Source organism: Monodon monoceros, unplaced genomic scaffold (genome assembly GCF_005190385.1).
Source record: "Monodon monoceros isolate NGI ecotype Baffin Bay Population unplaced genomic scaffold, NGI_Narwhal_1 Super_Scaffold_2, whole genome shotgun sequence".
Classification (NCBI taxonomy): Eukaryota; Metazoa; Chordata; class Mammalia; order Artiodactyla; family Monodontidae; genus Monodon; species Monodon monoceros.
The window spans coordinates 60,399,919-60,419,099 of record NW_021703776.1 but is presented as its reverse complement, the minus strand read 5'-3'; the positions used below and the strand labels follow the sequence as shown (position 1 = coordinate 60,419,099).

General features: G+C 40.2%; 1 protein-coding gene across 1 annotated transcript in view; it reads right to left on the bottom strand.

Annotated features, from left to right (window-relative positions):
* The window catches only part of ITPRID1 (ITPR interacting domain containing 1), a 68,133-nt gene extending 49,352 nt beyond the window's left edge, over window positions 1-18,781 (bottom strand). Inside the window, 6 exon segments of the mRNA XM_029233057.1 lie at window positions 757-959; window positions 2,376-2,462; window positions 4,606-4,657; window positions 16,712-16,755; window positions 17,295-17,343; window positions 18,640-18,781. Coding sequence (XP_029088890.1) covers window positions 757-959; window positions 2,376-2,462; window positions 4,606-4,657; window positions 16,712-16,755; window positions 17,295-17,343; window positions 18,640-18,781 — 577 coding nt within the window.
* Between the last annotated feature and the right edge of the window lie 400 nt (window positions 18,782-19,181).

Below are 19,181 nucleotides of genomic sequence, written 5' to 3'. Positions count from 1 at the left end.
AGCACAGTACACATGCTCCAAGAATATCCTCAGCAGTGTCCTAGAGAAAAGTATTCCAGTGACCATCAGTTGGAGAAAAATTGCGGCATGCGTGATAACTGTAAGATTTAAGCACAGTTACTCCACAAATCTGAAGATGTGACAGATTTATAACTACCAATTACAGCTTGGGGTGGAAATAAGCAGTGTTCTAAGCCTCACAGGTGAGAAAATTAAGGTGTCACTTAGTGACTCATGATAAGCCTTGCCAGATCCTGGTTTCTCTGACCTCTGGGTATGTGGCTATGGTATGTATTAGTGCTGTTCACCAGTACTGTCTTCCTTCTGGGCATGTGGTACGATTGCACATTGTCACCCCTTTGGAGTTAAGTGTGGCCACATGATTTATTTTGGACAATGAAATGAGCACACTTGATATGTGTAAGTTCTGAGCAGGAGGCTTTAAGACCCAAGTATGGTTCTCTATTTCCACCTTTTCCCTGTCATTTACAACCAGTGATGTTCCAGATAGTTGAGCCAAGTCCATGGATAAGGAAAACATCATGGAACAGATCTTGCTTCCTCCCAAAATATACACCAATCTGCAGTGGGCATGGAGAGTGATCATGACATAAACTTGTTTCTGTTTGAAGCCACTGAGATACTGGGGTTGATTGCTACTGCACAGATCTCCTGGCCCATTCCTCCTAATACTGTGGCTCATCTGACTGCTCATTGCCATTGCTGAGGTTCTGACGCCACGTGGTCCTCACTTACTGTACGAGTTAGGGTTCTCAATGTCCATTCGCTGCTTTTGAGCTTCGAGGAAAACACGGATGTTGATTCCTCTGGCTGCTGAGTCACAACCCAGGAATCTGGCTGGGATTCGTGTGTAGATGTCTGGCTCGTCAGCACCAAACCCCAGATCCAAGAGAATCTCCACTGGATCTTTTTCCCAAAATTCCAGCCATTCAGGAATGCTGCAGTAAAAATATGAATATCTTTATCCAGTAACAGTTCACTTAACCAAAAGCCATTTTTTTTCCTAGTCACCTCACCCACCCAATCTTCCAGAAATTGAGTAAAGGAGGAATCTGAATAGACAAACAGATGGTGCATTTCCTAGAGCTCATATATACTTCCTAAAAGGACAGTCCTTCACCCCCCGCTCAGGGACTGCTTGTCTGTACTTTAAAATGAGTTTACTTAACAGGTTTTCCATTTCACAACAGGCAGGTGTTAAGTTAGATATGGCAGGGAGATTGTGGGACAAAAACCAGAGGCAGTGAAGTGATAACCACAAAAAATGGTAGTTGATGGCAATATGAAACAGAAGAAAAAAAAAAACAACCCTGAAAACAGTAGACTAAAAAAAAGAATATTTAAAAAGAGTATCAGTCTGGGGCATCCCCAGTCACGCAGATTTGTTGAGGATATCACTAAATGGAGACTACAGGACTAATGTTCACAAATAATGACTTTAAGTCCCTAGGTGAGGTTAAAATATGTTCTGTATTTTTTTGGACTTGGCTGAGAAACAAGAAGTACTGTTTTCAACTTGTTTTATTCAGTGCTGGCACTTATAATGATACCCTGCAGTTACGTGGAAATTATATTTATATATACCAGCTCACTTCCCCCTCACTGACTACCCATTTACACAAATATTTATTGAACGTCTGTCATGTTCTAGGCTCTCTGGTAGGCACCTAAGGCACAAAAAAGATCAAAAATAATATAGTCCTGCTTTCTAATGGCTCACATTCTCATGGCCAAGAATATAATTATTGATTGATCTGTCATTAAAAATACTTTCAATATTATTTACTTTTTTAAATCTATATTTAATCAGGTAAGAAAGACATAAAATACACTCACTTTGTTAAAAATTGTAATGTCCCACATAAGGGTCTCTCTCCCCTTGGCCATTACCCCTGCAAATCCTGACTGCCTTCCTACTGAATTTATGTGTATCCTTCCAGACATTTTTTTTTAATGTAGTTACATATATGCTTTAGTTTTCACTTGTTGGCTTTATAAGCAGTAACATATTCTATGTATCTTTCTGCATCTTGATTTTTTTCCTCTTAAAATATGACTTAAAGATCATTGTAAGTTAGTATAGTCATCTCTACCTATTCCTTTTATCACTGTATAGAATTCCATAAAGTGGGTGGGCCACTAGCTTAACTGGCCATTTCCCCATTGACAGACATTTAGTCCACCTTCACTGAATCTTTTACATCGTTCTTGCAAGTTGGGGTTCTGAAATCCTTTATTCATTCTCTCATCCATCCATTCAACAAGTATTTCTCAAGTGCCTATTTGTAATTTCATGAAATCCATCGTTGAAGAGAATGATTTTTCTGGATGAAAAGTGCCTGGAAATCACGTACCTTTGTGGTATACTTGCAGCAGAATGGCAAGAGTTGAAACTGGTCCCTCTGGAGAGAGTGGGAGTTTCTAAACACTGATGCAGAGATCTGCAGTCGGGGGAGGGGGGAAATACCAACGATGAGATGTGTTGATTTAGATAGTGCCCTGGGAGGTCACTGTGACTCTTTCCCTTCCAGAGCAAACATTTGCATTTCCTCTTTATTTCTAATAATCTCGTAATGGCCACACCTTTGAAGAAGAGAGTGTGTGCAGCAGAGGAACTGCTCCTCTCTTCAAGAGCGTTGTGTTACAGAAGGTGTAGGAATTTAAGTGTTAGGTGCCCACAAGTGCTCATTATAAAGGTGACAGAATGTCTCACTTTGGACAGATGGCAAATCATTGGGGAACCTTTCAGGAATACAGCTTTGCTAGGCACCAACTTTCAGGAAAAAGTTAAAATTATGTGATGAAAGAGGTAGAGCAAGCAACCACTGAAGCAACTCTGCATGAATTCTCGTAGTGGTGGAGGGTTTCATACTGCATGGTTAACACTCTCTAAGTGCTGTCTCCTGTGGTCATCCATATGCAACACTAAGAAACTCCTTTCTTATGGCAAAGGCAAAAAAAACGAGCATCTCTCTCTGCAAATAGGCCTGCAATGCAAGTCATTTGAAAGGGTTTCCAAACAGAATGGAACCCTGTTATAATATAGTTCACTTTTATATGGCTCAGATATACCATAACATATCTAGCCTCATCAAATATAACAGCAAGTGGGCACAAAATTGGAATTTATCAAAGAATACAATGTTGATATCAATTCTCCCAAGGAGACCAAGTTATTTTACATGGGCTCCTGAATTTGCCTTAGCCTGGTCCACATTTGGTAAGAAGAGCTGGGCCCCACCTCTTCTTTGTTTAATTGCTTCTCTGTATTAAGGCCGAGAAAATGCACGTTTCTCAATAATAAAGATTCTGTTTTAGCAGATGACTGAGCTGGCTGAGAGCCTTGGAAGGCGGGAAGAAGATACCTTTCACTTACTGCCTCCCCTCAGTTTGCATTAGGTTTGCCATAATTTTTGTTTCACTCTGTGTTTGAGATTCACACTTTATTTTATAATGTTCAGCAGAGCTACCTAGAAACTGCCCTGACCTTGGATCCAGGATAGTCCACGTACAGTCACAATTCCAATCAAGCTGTAGGAGCATGGGTGAGTCACTGACCTTAACTTGTCACTTTCCTCTTCAACAAAACGAGTTGCCTGAGAGATTTCTGTGGTCCCCACGCCTCTATGATTCTGTGAGTAGCAAAAACATCTAATCTTCTAAGAGGGAAAAACTATGCCAAAGTAGCATTTTAGGTGTAAATCGGTAGGAGGTAGAGGGATACAGTGTTGAACGTTTGGTTTTCGACAAGTTCGAATTATCCGGAGAAGGCAAGAGTGACTAGAGCGTGGGAAGCAGAGTTCCCAAGCCCCAGAAGCACACTGTCTGTGCCGGTGGTTCTTATACTAGAGTGGGCCTCAGAATATTTGAAGGGCTTGCAAAAACATAGATTTCTGATCCCTACGTCCAGATTTTCTGATGTGATGTGACTGGGGTGAGGCTTGGAAACTTGCAGTTCTACTAAGTTGCCAGGTGATGTTCCTGCTGCTGTTGAGACCCCTTTGGGACCTAGTCTCTCTCCTCATATTAGGGACACTCAAAATGCTTTCTACCTAACAGTGGAAACCGTAGGCATTCTAGTCCAGCAAATATCGTGATAATAATGGACAATATGGAAACACGGATGTAACTACTTTATGAACAGGTCCTCATGAATAGCTGGATTTTAGTAGAATACCATTTACACAGATGCTTTAATTAAACTCCTAACATTGGAAACTGTTGGCATTCTTGTCCAGCAAATAGCGTGATAATAACGGACAATATGAAAATAATGAATGTAACTACTTTATGCACAGGTCCTCATGAATAGCTGAATTTTAGTAGAATACCATTTACGTGGATGCTTTAATTAAACTCCTCCCAAGCCAGCATTTGCTGAGTTAATCTGCACACTCCTTTATGACAATTAAAGAACCTCTATCTCTCTCGAGGCTGGTACAAATGGTTTAGGCACTCTGGCTAAACCAGTGACAAGATCCCAAGATCCATGGCATTATAAAGAGACCTCCTCACTTCCACTTCATTTATGAAAGACGTGGCTGTAAAATCCTGCAGTGAAATAACAGTGACTCTGTCACCTACCTCGTGTAGTCTTTCACAGTCATTTGAACCATTCCTTGTTCATGAAAAGGAACTGCAACAAAAAAGAGGAGATGAGCTTAATTTCCTTTTTTTCTAAACGAAGGTTTTCTCACCTTCAAACAAACCAACATGGCATTGATTTCCATATCCAAGACTGTATCAGCCTGAGATAAAAGGCATCTCTGTAGTGAACAAGACAGAATGTAATTAATGGCTAAATTGTGTGACAAGCACTTGAAGAAATGTGGTACTTGCTCAGTGAAGGGGGAAGTCAGTGGCAAATGAAGTAGTCAGCAAAGATTTCATGGAGGAAACAGTACTTGTCTTGGATTTTTAAGAATGGGGAGAATTTGATAAATGGAAAAGAGGTGTCATTATGAAAGAAGAGTGTCTATAGCAAGTGCCAAGCACAGTGATAGGGCTAGGCTGATTAGATCGCAAGGCATTTTGGAATACTCTCTCCTGGTACAAAAGGTTGAGGAGCAAGGATGGGGACAGGCAAAAGAATACATGAAGAACCCAGCATGCACGGAGCAGTTTCCATTGATTTGTATCACCTAATCCTTACAACAGTCTTATAATTTAGGACCTATTCTTATTTTTCAGATAAGGAAACTGAGACTCAAAGAAGTTGAGTAATGAGCCCATGACCACACAGTCAGAAGTAGCAGATCCAGGAATTTATCATTACATTTATTATTGATTATAACAATAATAGTTACCATTTATTTAACATTAAGTTTGTGTGAGGCAATGTGCTAAGCATGTTACATGCACAATCTGTTTATCCGTGAAATAGGTATCATTCATGCCCACTTAAGAGAAATAAATTGAGGCTCAGAGTAAATAAATTTCCCATGGCCAGTAGGATGCCACAGCTTATTTTTATTTGTTGCTGTTGTTTCAAGACACTACGCTGTCAACAGATTGTCTTGTCGCTTATTCGAAAGCTGGAAAGAAGAGTTTATTATGTACGTGTTAGGACATGGAAAACAATAAAAAGTTTTTGAGCAAACTAGTAAATGTGAGAAGGACGATGCTGAAAGTCTATTTGCCTGGTTAGTGGTGCTGAGGACAGAATAGAAGAGCTACATATTGGATGTCAGAGAGGCCTATTCAGGGGCGGAAGCGGTACTCAGAACCTGTGTTGTGAAGTAACGCTGCAGTAGACATCTGCAGAACGAAGTGTTCAGAAGACAGGCAGTTCCTCAGAAGTCCCCCACTCCATCCCCAGGGCTTCCAATTTCCTCTCACTGTGGCTCTCCTGGGCGCAAATGTGTGACATGTATCAAACTGGAAGTATTACCACCCAGCACTTCTATGAGAATGTAAAGTTCTTCACCATAAGAAATATAACACAGGTTGGGAGAGATTTTGGAAAAACAAGCTTAAATGATTGAAACATATATAAAAAAGGAAAATAATAAAGGGCTCTTCAGTCTGGAGCCAGAGTTCCTCTCTGGGTAGGGGGTCTCTGAATAGATCTCAAGGTATCTGGGAACTTGTCTCTGAATACCAAATTTTGAGGGTGAAGATAAGAATACTCATAGTTGTCAGCTGCTTTTTTTTAAGGTTCAGTGACCCTGCCGAATGGAAAAGGGCAACTGGTCTAGAAAGATAAAGACTAGAGGTATATTACTGAGGTGTGAGCAAATAGTGGATTCTTAATTAAGTCCGAAATACATAACTACAATTTTAAAAGGTAATGAGGAAACAGATACAGTAAGTTCTGCCCTACAAAACAAATGGAATTCTGTCACCACAAGAGCTATATAGGGTGAAAAATATTAATCTATGATAAAGGTTTAAAAATAAAGTATATATATCTCCATGCTACCACTCTCAATCTCACTCTCATAGCAGACATCGTTAATCAATTACACCACTTTCTCATAGAGCCTAGATAGGCTCTCAAAATTGTCAGGAATTGAATGAGATGGAGCTTTTATGCCATTCTTTGTGTAGAGTAAACTTCATGAGTGGTTTTTTTGAATAAACAAACTTCACCCTTTGTTTAGAATAAACTATGAGTTTAGAATAAACTGCTTCATAGAACATTATAGGGAGCCACTACCAAGGATGGAATATCAAGGTGAATGACCATTATTATGATACAAATGTGACATTTATTAAATGTGCTATGTGATATCTGGTGACAGTTATTCATGTAAGTTAAAATATCTGACTCAAACTTATGCACCAATTTAGAAATTAGCTTAGAATCCAAACTCCAGCCTTTTGCCCATTACCTCAGTAGTTTTAAAACTATGGGTTTTAGTGAGGAATTCTTTTGCAAATTTCTAGTAATTTAAATAGATAAAAGGAGTGCTGTTCTGGGCAGAGTGGTCTCCCATTTAGCTCTTCCTTCACTCTGTCAGTCACCTCCACAATCCAGAGTTTGAAAAACATCATCTATTCAACACCAGATTGCTCACCTAGGCAGGCATTGCTAATCCACTGCAGCACTCTTGCTTACTGAACTCAGTCTCAAACCTTCTCAAATCATAAAGCCAATGTCAATTGATTAAAGTTGTCACATGGGAGAAAGCCTATTTGCCACTTTATTAATCATGTTATAGATGCCAGCACAGTATAATATTTTGGCAGTCATGTTGTAATGACTTGATGAATTAAATAATAGGTTGCCCAAAATGGAAGGTTAAAATAAATATTTATCATTTTCAGCAATTTTTTGTCTATTTCTCCCTGCCCCCACCATCTCCATCTATTGCTCTGCATGTATCTCACAAAGGCAGGCTCCATTTGTGCCTAGTTAGTTCATCCAGAGAATTCTGGAATTTCTGAGCAGCTCTTACATAAAATACTCTGGGGTTCTAGGACATTTGGCTTCATATTCTGCCAGTACCGCCACTCTTGCCACTGCCTCAGTCTTTTCCGGTTGTCTGCTATTGCTCTGGATTTCCTAGAACATGTGAACGGATGTGTACGTCCAGGCCAGGGGTCTGGCATTGTGGCCACAGTGAATTGCTCAAACTGTCAGACAGGAAATGAACGATTTTCAGATACTGATGAAAAGAGTTAGCTCAGCCTTGTTGAGTTTTCAAAAACCTTAGCCCCACAGAACATCCAAGTCATCCATAAAATTCCACATCCCTTCACTCAGGACTTCTTCATGAGATTCTAGTGCCCACACAGATCTAGTAGCCACATTCCACGGACCACACACGCTGCAGCTCTGCAGTCCAGGTTCAGGAGCAATCTGGTTGCCAAGAAACCAAGGGCAGCCCCAAAGGGGAAAAGAAGCCCCTGAAAGAAACATATTTTCTAAGGAACGTGCAAAGTGGACCTGGCTAGTTCACCGAAGCGTTGTTTTCTGGTCTGATGACACACATGAAAGCCTTACACAGTTTTAGCATCAGCGGGCCCTGTAAGGCCCAGCCGTCGCTGACAGCTAGGGGCTGGGCAGGATGTTTGACCCCCCTCACCTGAATCTCGCACTTACTGATATACAGATATAGCTTTTACATCTTTTGTTAGACTCTTTCTTTTTGATCTTGTTTAAAATGACACAAATGTCTATCTCTATCCAATATATTCAGACACATAGCCTTCTCTGCTGCCAAGCTTAGATTCTGGAGAAAATGAAGCCAGGGAAAATCGATATAATTTTTGAAACTCACAAGACAAGCCTGATTTTTAAAATTGTAATATAATTATCAAAAATCAATTAGCTTCACTGCTTCATTTCCATTTTTCACTCCCTGGACACCCTGAGTCCTGGGAGACCAAGGGGCATTTTTAGCATTACTACGTGTTTACTTCCTGATGACTGTGGAAACAGGAACTGGCCTTCCCAGTGTTGGACGCTGACAGTTGAGTCTTGCACAGGACAGTGTGAAACTATTATTCCTTGCCTGTTGGAGTTTTCTTTGGTTTTACTTTAGCTTTTTTTTTTTTTTTTTCCACTTTGTTAATTTGTAAGGTAAACTTCCTGGAACCTGAGGACAACCTGGTCAGGGTCAGGCCCTTGCTTCTTTGCCTGTTTTCAATAATGAACCTGAAGCTGGTAGCCCAGTTCTCAGCAGCATTGGTATTCCCAGGCTTTTGTTAAAACCCAGAAGATCCAGCAGCCCTGGCTCAGGTCTCTTCAGGGCAACATCTGCTGGAGGTGATGCTCCCTGCAATTCTCTGCAGTCTCCCCGCCTGCCTGGTTCATTAGCACTCACCTGCCTGGCTCACAGAAGCATTTAAGTCTGTGACCTCTGATCAGAGCACAAATTTGACACCTAGAGAATGCCATCATGGGACAAACAAACTGCTCCTGTTACCCCAGATTTCCCCAAGCTTCTTCAGGTAGAAGGTGGGACCCTTACAGATGCACCTGTGTTCACCACATAAGCCTGCCTGCTAAGCCTGCTCAAATCCACACTGGCTTCTCTGGGTGCTTGGCTCTGATATTTTCTCCATTTCTTTGTCCTCCCAAGATAGCACTCTTATTAGGTTTTTAAAGCCAGATTTTACTCTCTAAAAGCATTGAGGGAACAAAGAAAGAAAGAAAAAATTCAAGTTCTCCTATCCTCAAGTTTCCTAAGGGTTGGTCTGAAGGAAAATTAAAGTGAGAAAAAAAAAATTCCCTGCTCTACTCAATACATCCCATTGCATGGGTTAAAACGCCAGTTCTGATTCCCTTTTAGATACTTGAGTCTCCAGCCACCCTCCCTACTGTTAGGTGGACTTCTGCCATCTGAAGCAGCAGACACTGCACTTAACCCTGCAAAATGTATTACTGGAGAAGATGTAGTGAGATATGCAGAAGGCACTAATTAGCACCTTTATTGGCTTGGAAAGCATTTTTTATTTTGGTTTTCCTAAGCATTTCTGACTGATTCATGGAAGACATTTGGTTCTTTGGAATATCGTCCAATAGACTAATCAAATTGCATTTTCACAGGCCTCTAAAATAATAGCATTCTGCAGCTTTCTGTATATTTAACTCCTGCATGACCAAGACACTTAGTAAAAGCAGTCATCAGGGTTTGTTTGTCTCAGTTGGCAACTTATTAAACTATATTCTTACAAAAAAAAGAGACTCTGACATTCTCCCTGACCCTCATGCTCAGAACTTTAAAGCCAGTTGCGATGCTTTGCTCTTCTTAACCCAGAGAGCTGTTTATTTTCCAGATGCTGTGGACTCTTCTTCTCTATTCCTCTGCTGACACCCAGCCCAAGCTCTCAACACCCCAAGCCTGAGGTCACAATAGCTTCTTCCCAAAGGGTGCACCTTCTTCCCATTGCCAGGATAAACACTGGAATCTGTCATCTCTCTTCTTAGAAACCATTCATAACTCATTACAATAGAGATGGCAAATGTGAAACACGCCTGCTTCAATTCCCCAACGCTGCACCTGTGGAGTTATTACTTATTATTCATGACCCTCTATTCAGGTGAACAAAGATATGGCTTCACAGTTCTACTCAACACAGATCCCAGCTGTAACTACCCATCCTTTGGCTGGAACTTGAGATGACACTTCTTTGCCATCCCTGTCCTAAGACGTCAAGCGTGATTCCCTCTTTCTGGATTTTAAGGCATTTATAACCTGACCACACCCTATTTAATAGAAACATGTCTCCCTTTGCTCCTTAGCGTGAAACCTTTTCTCTAGTCTTATCACCCTATATGCTTTCCTGCACACATTCAGTTTGCTTCTCACTCTGTGCCTTTATTCAAGCTCCTATTGCTTCCAGGAAATGACATCGACTTGCTTTGTCTCTTTGTTTTTTCAAAACCATATCTCTCTTTGATTGACTAGCTCAGGTCTCACCTTTTTTTGAAGATTGCCCAATCTGACTAAATCATGTTTATTATGGACCAGTTTTACTAAGATCTTTTTGTTGACTAGCTTTAGGGAAACCAGATGTGTGAGAGATAATTCTTGCCTCAGTGGCCTTTACAATTTTGTTAATGAGGCCGATCATATACTAATAATTTGAGGCAGCACAGACCAAGTGTCATATGGGTAGAACCCATGATGGATGTCACTGATGTTCAGAAGAGAGACTGAGTCTCTTAGTGCAGATGTCAGGAAGGGCCTTACAGAGAATATGGGACTTGGGTAAAGTCTCAAAAGAAGGGCAAGAGGTAAACGGAACAGGAAAGACTTTAAGACAGTAGGAACTGGATGAAGAAAGAGAAAGAACTAGGTATAATGAGAGGAGATAAGACTAGACAGTCTTGTAGAAAATTGGAACAGGTTATATTCACATTGTAATGGTCCTGGAAAGTCAGAGTGACATACTTGAGAGCAGGAGTCATATATTCTACATCTTTGCATCCTCCACCTTGCATAGTTCTCTGCTTTGAATGTTTTCATTTGATAAACATTAGGCTTTCATATTATAAACATTCTTATAATATAGACAAATTTAAAACTTGATCTTGTAAGTTCTTATTATTTAATAATTTAAAAAATTAATTTATTGGTTGATTGATTTTTGGCTGCGTTGGGTCTTCGCTGTGCACGGGCTTTCTCTAATTGTGGCGAGCGGGGGCTACTCTTGGTTGCGGTACTCAGGCTTCTCATTGCGGTGGCTTCTCTTGTTGTGGAGCACGGGCTCTAGGTGTGCGGGCTTCAGCAGCTGTGGCATGTGGGCTAAGTAGTTGTGGCTCACGGGCTCTAGAGCGCAGGCTCAGTAGTTGTGACGCACTGGCTTAGTTGCTCCGTGGCATGTGGGATCTTCCCGGACCAGGACTTGAACCTATGTCCCCTGCATTGGCAGGCACTTTCAGTCTGTATGTGTCCCTAGGTCTGAAGTGGGTCTCTTGTAGACAGCATATATATGAGTCTTGTTTTAGTATCCATTCAGCAAGCCTGTGTCTTTTGTTTGGAGCATTTAATCCATTCATGTTTAAGGTAATTATTGATATGTATGTTCCTATGACCATTTTCTTAATTGTTTTGGGTTTATTATTGTAGGTTCTTTTCCTCTCTTGTGTTTCCTGCCTAGAGAAGTTCCTTTAGCATTTGTTGTAGAGCTGGTTTGGTGGTGCTGAATTCTCTTAGCTTTTGCTTGTCTGTAAAGCTTTTGATTTCTCCATTGAATCTGAATGAGATCCTTGCTGGGTAGAGTAATCTTGGTTGTAGGCTCTTCCCTTTCATCACTTTAAGTATATCATGCCACTCCCTTCTGGCTTGTAGAGTTTCTGCTGAGAAATCAGCTGTTCCCTTGTATGTTATTTGTCGTTTTTCCCTTTCAATAATTTTTGTCTTTAATTTTTGCCAATTTGATTACTATGTGTCTCGGCGTGTTTCTCCTTGGGTTTATCCTGTATGGGACTCTCTGCGCTTCCTGGACTTGGGTGGCTATTTCCTTTTCCACGTTAGGGAAGTTTTTGACTATAATTTCTTCAAATATTTTCTTGGGTCCTTTCTCTCTCTCTTCTTGTTCTGGGACCCCTATAACGTGAATGTTGTTGCGTTTAATGTTGTCCCAGAGGTCTCTTAGGCTGTCTTCCTTTCTTTTCGTTCTTTTTTCTTTATCCTGTTCCGCAGCAGTGAATTCCACCATTCTGTCTTCCAGTTCACTTATCCGTTCTTCTGCCTCAGTTATTCTGCTACTGATTCCTTCGAGTGTATTTTTCATTTCAGTTATTGTATTGTTCATCTCTGTTTGTTTGTTCTTTAATTCTTGTAGATCTTTGTTAAACATTTCTTGCATCGTCTCGATCTTTGCCTCCATTCTTTTTCTGAGGTCCTGGAGAATCTTCCCTATCGTTCTGAATTCTCTTTCTGGAAGACTGCTCATCTCCATTTCATTTAGTTGTTTTTCGGGGATTTTATCTTGTTCCTTCATCTGGTACGTAGCCCTTTGCCTTTTCATCTTGTCTATCTTTCTGTGAATGTGGTTTTTGTTCCATAGGCTGCAGGATTGTAGTACTTCTTGCTTCTGCTTTCTGCCCTCTCTACAATTGTTTTTAATTAATAATATTTAAATCTTCTTTATGTACCTCAACTGTAAATGAAATAAGGTTTTTTCAATGCAAAAAAACCCTTAAATGGAAGTGTACCTTTTTGCTATCCAAGCTTGGCTCACAGAAATAAGGAAAAGCTAGGGATAAAATTAATGGCCACGGATTTACACCAGTATGCAGTATATTGGTTTCTGGTAAAAAGAGCATGAACTTTGAAATCAAACAGAATTCAAATCATGTGTCCACCTCTTTGGCTTTATGTGGTTTTAGGTACATCTTTTAACTTTACCGAGTCTCTGTTTCTTCAATATTTAATGAGGTTAATCAATCACCTTGTTTGAGAAATACTTCACAATATTTTTAAAATATGCAACAGGCACTCAATATATGATAATTACTAATTATTACTAATTATAAGTTTGAGACTGAAATGTATAGGGATCAGAAACCTCAGGAAAAACCTGAGTGAACCTCAGGAAAAAAAACAATAACCATGGAATTTTCCAACTCTTAAGGGCTAGTACCTCACTCATGTCGATTTTCCAAGAGTTTAGTTTCTTATAATTTAAAATTTCTGGAGTTAAGGTAGAATGGGCTTCTTATGACTTTCTAGAAAACTAATTTGATGCATCTTTTTTATTTTAAGATCCAGATGTGGCCATTTTTCATTCCTACGGATACTCGACTGACATTTAAAAAATTAGCATTGTCCTACTTCAAAACATTTAAATTCAAGAGGACTGAGTTGTGGCCGTAAAAGCTGGTGCACAAGAGTCAGAAGACCTGGAGGGAGAAGTAGATGCCAGTGAACAGACCCACATTGTTCATGCTTTGACTTTTCTAGCAGGGACACTGATGCAGAGCTTTCCTCCCAGGATACTTCCAGGAGTGTCCATGCATAACACGGATAGTAAATTATACTATAGTCCTCTAGAGAGGAAACGTGGCTGCAGAGTCAGACAGACCCATGTTCAAATCTCAACTCACTTATTTACTAACTGGGTTACTCTGGGCAAGTTACTTAACGTTTCTGAGTCTCATTTTCCTCTTTGCAAAAGTTACTAATGATAATATCCACCACAGAAGATGGTTCTGGTAAATGAGATAATATACACAAAAAGTACCTAGACTGTGTGCCCTCCACATGTACTAATTTCATTCCCCTCTGGGAGCTCTACCTAGCATAATGGTGGTGAACAAGATAGCCAACCAGATTCCAGTTTAATAAAAATTAGACTTTAAAAAAAATTAGACTTTAGGTAGCTGCAGAGCAGCATGAAAGGCAAAAAATCGCCGTTAGAAGCCAAGACCTGACCTTGGCCATCTCAGGACATAGGAGGAAATCAGCAATAGGGCCACTGAAGCCTTATTCCACCTCTTCATTTTATTTGAGGTCCACTAGAATGCTTTCCATGGGAGGTACTGGGTCACCTGGAAGATGAGCAGGCACTTGGATATTGTTACACTTTAATGTATAAAGCCTCAGAATGATCACTGAGGGAAACCAGCCTCAGAGTGGTTTCTACTTGTAGTCAGTTGAATAGTATCCCCCTCAAATTTCATTTCAGTATCTGAAATTTCATATCAGAATGTATCCTTTATCTGGAAATAGGGTCTCTGCGGATATAATTAGTAAAGGTGAGGTCATACTGGATAAGGGTGAGCCATAAATCCTAAAGCCAATGACTGGGGTCCTTAAGAGAATAGAGAAGACTCACAGGGAAAAGACAGCCATGTGAAAACAGAAGTAGAGGATGCAATGATGTAGCTACCAGTCAAGGAATGCCAGGGTTTGATGGGAACCACAAGAAAGAGGCCAGGAAAGATTCTTCCCTTAGAACTTTCAGAGAGAGAATAACCTTGCTGACACTTTTTTTTTGTTCTTTTAAGGTTTTATTCTCTCCATTTTCCCCTTTACTTATACTACAGACAGCATTTAAAATCTTGTTGCCATAGTTACTGATATTAAAGCACATACAAGAGAATCAAACTTGAAACTCTAAGAAAATATACTTGAAATAAAAGAAAAATCACTACAGTGAAACGTACTTATATATAATAATTTCCCACCTGACATTGTATTATTTTTCTTCCCTTAGAAGATATAATGATTGAACTATATAGTGCCCCCAAAAGGTTGCAAGATTTAAAGAACTTTAAAATGTTTCCTTAAAAGAGAACCTTGCTGACACTTTGATTTCAGACTTTCAGCTTTCACAACTGTGAGAAAACAAATTTCTGTTTTAAGTCACCAAGTTTGTGGTAATTGGTTACGGCTTACCTAGGAAAGAATGCACCACTCTACATCACACTGAGATTGTGGGAGCTTTTACAGGATTTTCCCTCCAGCAGAGACTACTTTCCTTTCTCTTCTTCAGTTCCTTTTTGTTTCACCACAGTTTTCTCTCTGACACACCCCTCATGACCTTCAGGTCTCCAGTTTCTGCTACTACTGTTATAGTTTCCACTTCCTGGTGTGGTCCTTGGCTTCCCTAAACTCAGGGTGCCTTGAGCTCATTGCAGCAAAACCAGCACACAGAGGGGCTGAGAGAATGCCCAGCCACAGGTCCCTCCACCCACCTCCAACCAGCTGTAACTAAAAATCGTGGCACTTGACCACCCAGATTCTCCACCTGCAAACACAGATGAACACCAGCCTTGCTACCACACAGGTTACTGAGTTTAAAATATGATAGATGAGGAAGGGCCTTGTAAAAGTGAAGGCTCAATTAAACTTGTAAGAAGCTTTTCCATTATTATTAAAAACTTCGCTAAAGACAAAGGACCTGGCAAGTAGAAACTGCGCATGTCTGATCTCAGAGTCATCTTGTTACCCTTCTTTCCTCCAACTCTTCACCTCATGCTTTTACTTCATTGACTTGATTCAAAGGAGGAAGGGCCATGATTTGTCTTAATTTCTGGGAAGTGAAGCTTTTAATATAGTTACTGACAACCCCAGAACTGGTGCCAGGCCTCCTACTATAATCTGGGCAAGATGAAGTATCAGAGGGATATGAAATGCTGGCTATATTTCTTAACTTCCTGCCTTTTCATGAGAATAAACTGTCAGGAACAAAGGTACTTAAATTCAATTTATTGGCAAACATCTTCAGAGATTTCTGGCATCATGGAACTTTTATATTTAAAAAAAATAAAGAAGCTTGGCAAAGGAGGAAATTTGAACAATATACCTAGATTTTTAAAGTAAAAATTCCTAAATTTAAACTGGTTTGTAGCCAATGGTCAATCTTAATTTAAGTGGCAGTGAAGGAAGTGAAATAATTAAAACCAGCCAAGTAAGTAGCAATTAGACTAATAATTTTCCCTCTAATCATTAAACTCCTTATTTATGTCATTTTTTACATGCATTATTTAGGGCATTACATCAATTTTAAAACACACTGTTTTCACATTTTAACATCTATGAAATCAGGATGTGTCTAGTAGTCAATGTTGCCTACTATAATGCCTAGTTATAATTGACAGGGATGACAAGGATGGTTGTTTTATTTTCCTATTGGAGTGGTACTTAAAATGTGGGTGCATTTTATGATTGAGGAGTCTTACATTCTATGAAATACCGTATTTGACTTAATGAAGATGTAAACTGTGAGACCTGTAGTTAAATTTCTTTTTCTTCTTGTAATGTTCTTATCAAATCTCAATGTAACAAGTGTGATACATTTTCTGCATCGGAAATACATACTTGTACTGTTTGCTATAGAATTCAGTCATTTGTTGTTTTTGAGAACAAATGCATCATTAGAAAGAGAGGATATAATTTTAAGACTGAAGAATAGAAAGAAACTAGATTTAGAAATAAAAGTACAATACAGTGTCAGGAAAAATTAAACAATTTCATTTTCATTTCCATAATTACATCCTTGCAAAATGTCTTCACAGACCCAGTGAGTTTTCTGTTAGAGTCTGAGCTAATGATATGGCAAGAGTCCTTGTTTCTAGCCCCCAACCTGCTGCTGGATAACACCTATCCGTTCTGAGCTTGCCTTAAATATTAAAGAAACTGATTGAGCTGAATGGTTTCTGAGATTTTTTTTCCATTTCTAGGAACCTCTGATAATTCTCATTTTTAGATTTATTCACACAAACATTTTAATACATCTCCTACTCAGGTCCACAAAGCATAACTGCTTCTGGGTTCTCTGGTCTTACCAATGTGGTTGATGGCTGGCTGAAGGTTTTCATTTACAGAGACACTAGAAAGAAACAAAAGTATTGTGAGTCAAACAATGTGTGTAAATAAATTATGCTAAATTGCTCCTTAATTAAACAGAGTTATGCAGTTAGGCTTTATTATAAGAGGGCTTTTGGAAACCAATGAACAGCTGGGGGCTGAAATAATATTATTCTATTTTGTACTTTTTTTTTTTTTTTGCGGTACGCAGGTCTCTCACCGCTGCGGCCCATCCCGCTGCGGAGCACAGGCTCCGGACGCGCCCAGCGGCCATGGCTCACGGGCCCAGCCGCTCCGTGGCATGTGGGATTCTCTCCGACCGGGGCACGAACCCGCGTCCCCCGCATCGGCAGGCGGACTCCCAACCACTGTGCCACCAGGGAAGCCCCTCTATTTTGTACTTTTAAACCGATATATAACTTTTGCAATAACAGAGTAATCCTTCAAACACCCAGTTAAAATGAAAATCCCTACATGTCACACCTGTCCCAGAAGGATTACCCATACTGTTTTCATGGATCTTTGCAAGAAGGATGTGTAAGGGCATAAAGAAACACTTACAAGAATCCAGAGTCCAGCCAGTGCTGAATACTTTCTTGTTTGGAATCTTCTACTAATGAGAAACAGACCAGTTAGTCAAAGCATAACCAGCTAAAGTGATCCCACCCTGTTATTCAGCCACCACCTAATAGGTCTGGTTCCTAGTATTTAGTCACATGTTCCTATAAGCATATTCATTTTTTCCCCAAGGCAAAACTTCCGGTTTTCCATAATCAGCTTTTCCTGAAAATGAAGTGTAAACTTGCCAAAGGACTAACTTAAAAAAAAGAGAGAAAGAAAAAAATGTGAAAAGGAAAAAAAAAATCACCAAAGAGCAAGAGATGTTAGAATAATTTTTAAATTACCTGGTGTGAATACAAAGAGTGAAAAAGCATAGGAGACTTTTGCCTTTCTCTAGTTGGATATAAATCACATGGAGCCTCTCCTTACTGAATCACATTTACATAAGGCAGCTAGCCAGTGATGTTCATTTGCAAGGAGTTCTCTGCCAGGTTAGAAACCAAATTTGCATTCATTCCAGGGGCAAATTGCACTACAGTCCCAGAATTGCCAAAGGCACCCTGTGTTAAAAAGGCATCCAGTCTTTTAAGGTGGATCTTTACCACTGGCTCAACAAATAGTCAACAGGCAAAAAGGAAAGGATGTAAAAGTAGTTTTCCTGTAAATATTTGTTTCCATTCTGGTTGGTTACAGGTCACTCTGGGCTTATTTTCTTTGACTTTATCCTATGAAGCAGTGAGGTACCTGAATTATCCCCTCACAAGGTGTCTGGTGAACCAAAAAGGCCAAGTGGACATGGGAGGTGCTTAGTTTTCAACTGAGATACTGTGAAGGGATAGAATAAATCGGTGGTGGGCAAAGAAGAAAAGCCATCAGTTACATCATAAAAAATCAAACAAACAAAAAATCACAGTGAAGGGAGAAGTGTTTTCTTACTTATTACTCTTTAAACAATTAAAATTATTATCAACACCTTGTGCAAGACCCAGCAAATAAAAGCCTTTCAATAAAATGTTTGATGTCCTACGAAGCTGCATGTCTCTGGCATGGACTCCACGTAGCTTTATGATCCTGGGGACTTAGGATGAGGGGATCTTGGAGTGGAAAGGAAGCAGAGTTCATTCGTTAGTTGGTCTGTTTCCATCAAGAAGGTCTGTGTCTTAGGTGTCTGTAGGGGAAGTCAGATGTGCCCATTTCACAGAAGTTTCTGGTATCATGCCAGGAATACTGGTATCTTCAAAGTCAAGTCTTTGTTCCAAAATCATTTGCCCCCAGCCCAAAACCCCCATATCCCTCACCACTCACAGTAGGTTGGATTCAAATAGCCCTGAGGGCCCGTTCTCACCCAGCATGGGGGCGGTGAGACTGTGGCTCTCCTCCTCAGAGCCAGGGGGCAGGTGCTCATCCAGGGGAGCCCATGTCCTCTTGGTGGACCTCAGGATGTCTCTCCTGCTCTTTTCCTGGTCTCCTTGAGACTTCTCCGCCATCTTTAAGAGAGTAATTCAACAAGCTAATTAAAAACACACACACAAACAGATTAGACACAAAGAGCTCAGCTTTCAGGCTTGGCTCAGTGAGAGGGAGAGGACGACAGGATTCACAATTCAATGAGTGGACCCAGCTTTCCAATTTTTGGGACCCTGGCTCACCTACCCAAGCAAGGTCCCTGTCTCAATGAGATAACTGTTTCTTTCTCAATGGAGAGGCAGCTGGAGACTAAGGACTAATGTGGTCTCACCCTTCACCAGGCCACATCCACACTCTGGAGGATTCAATCTGGTGGTCTGGGATGTGTATGGCAAGCAAAGAAACTGGACTGGAGGACCTACCCAGCCAAGGAGAAAGTTTAAAAGCATTGATTAACATAATATAAGTATCCTTCAAATT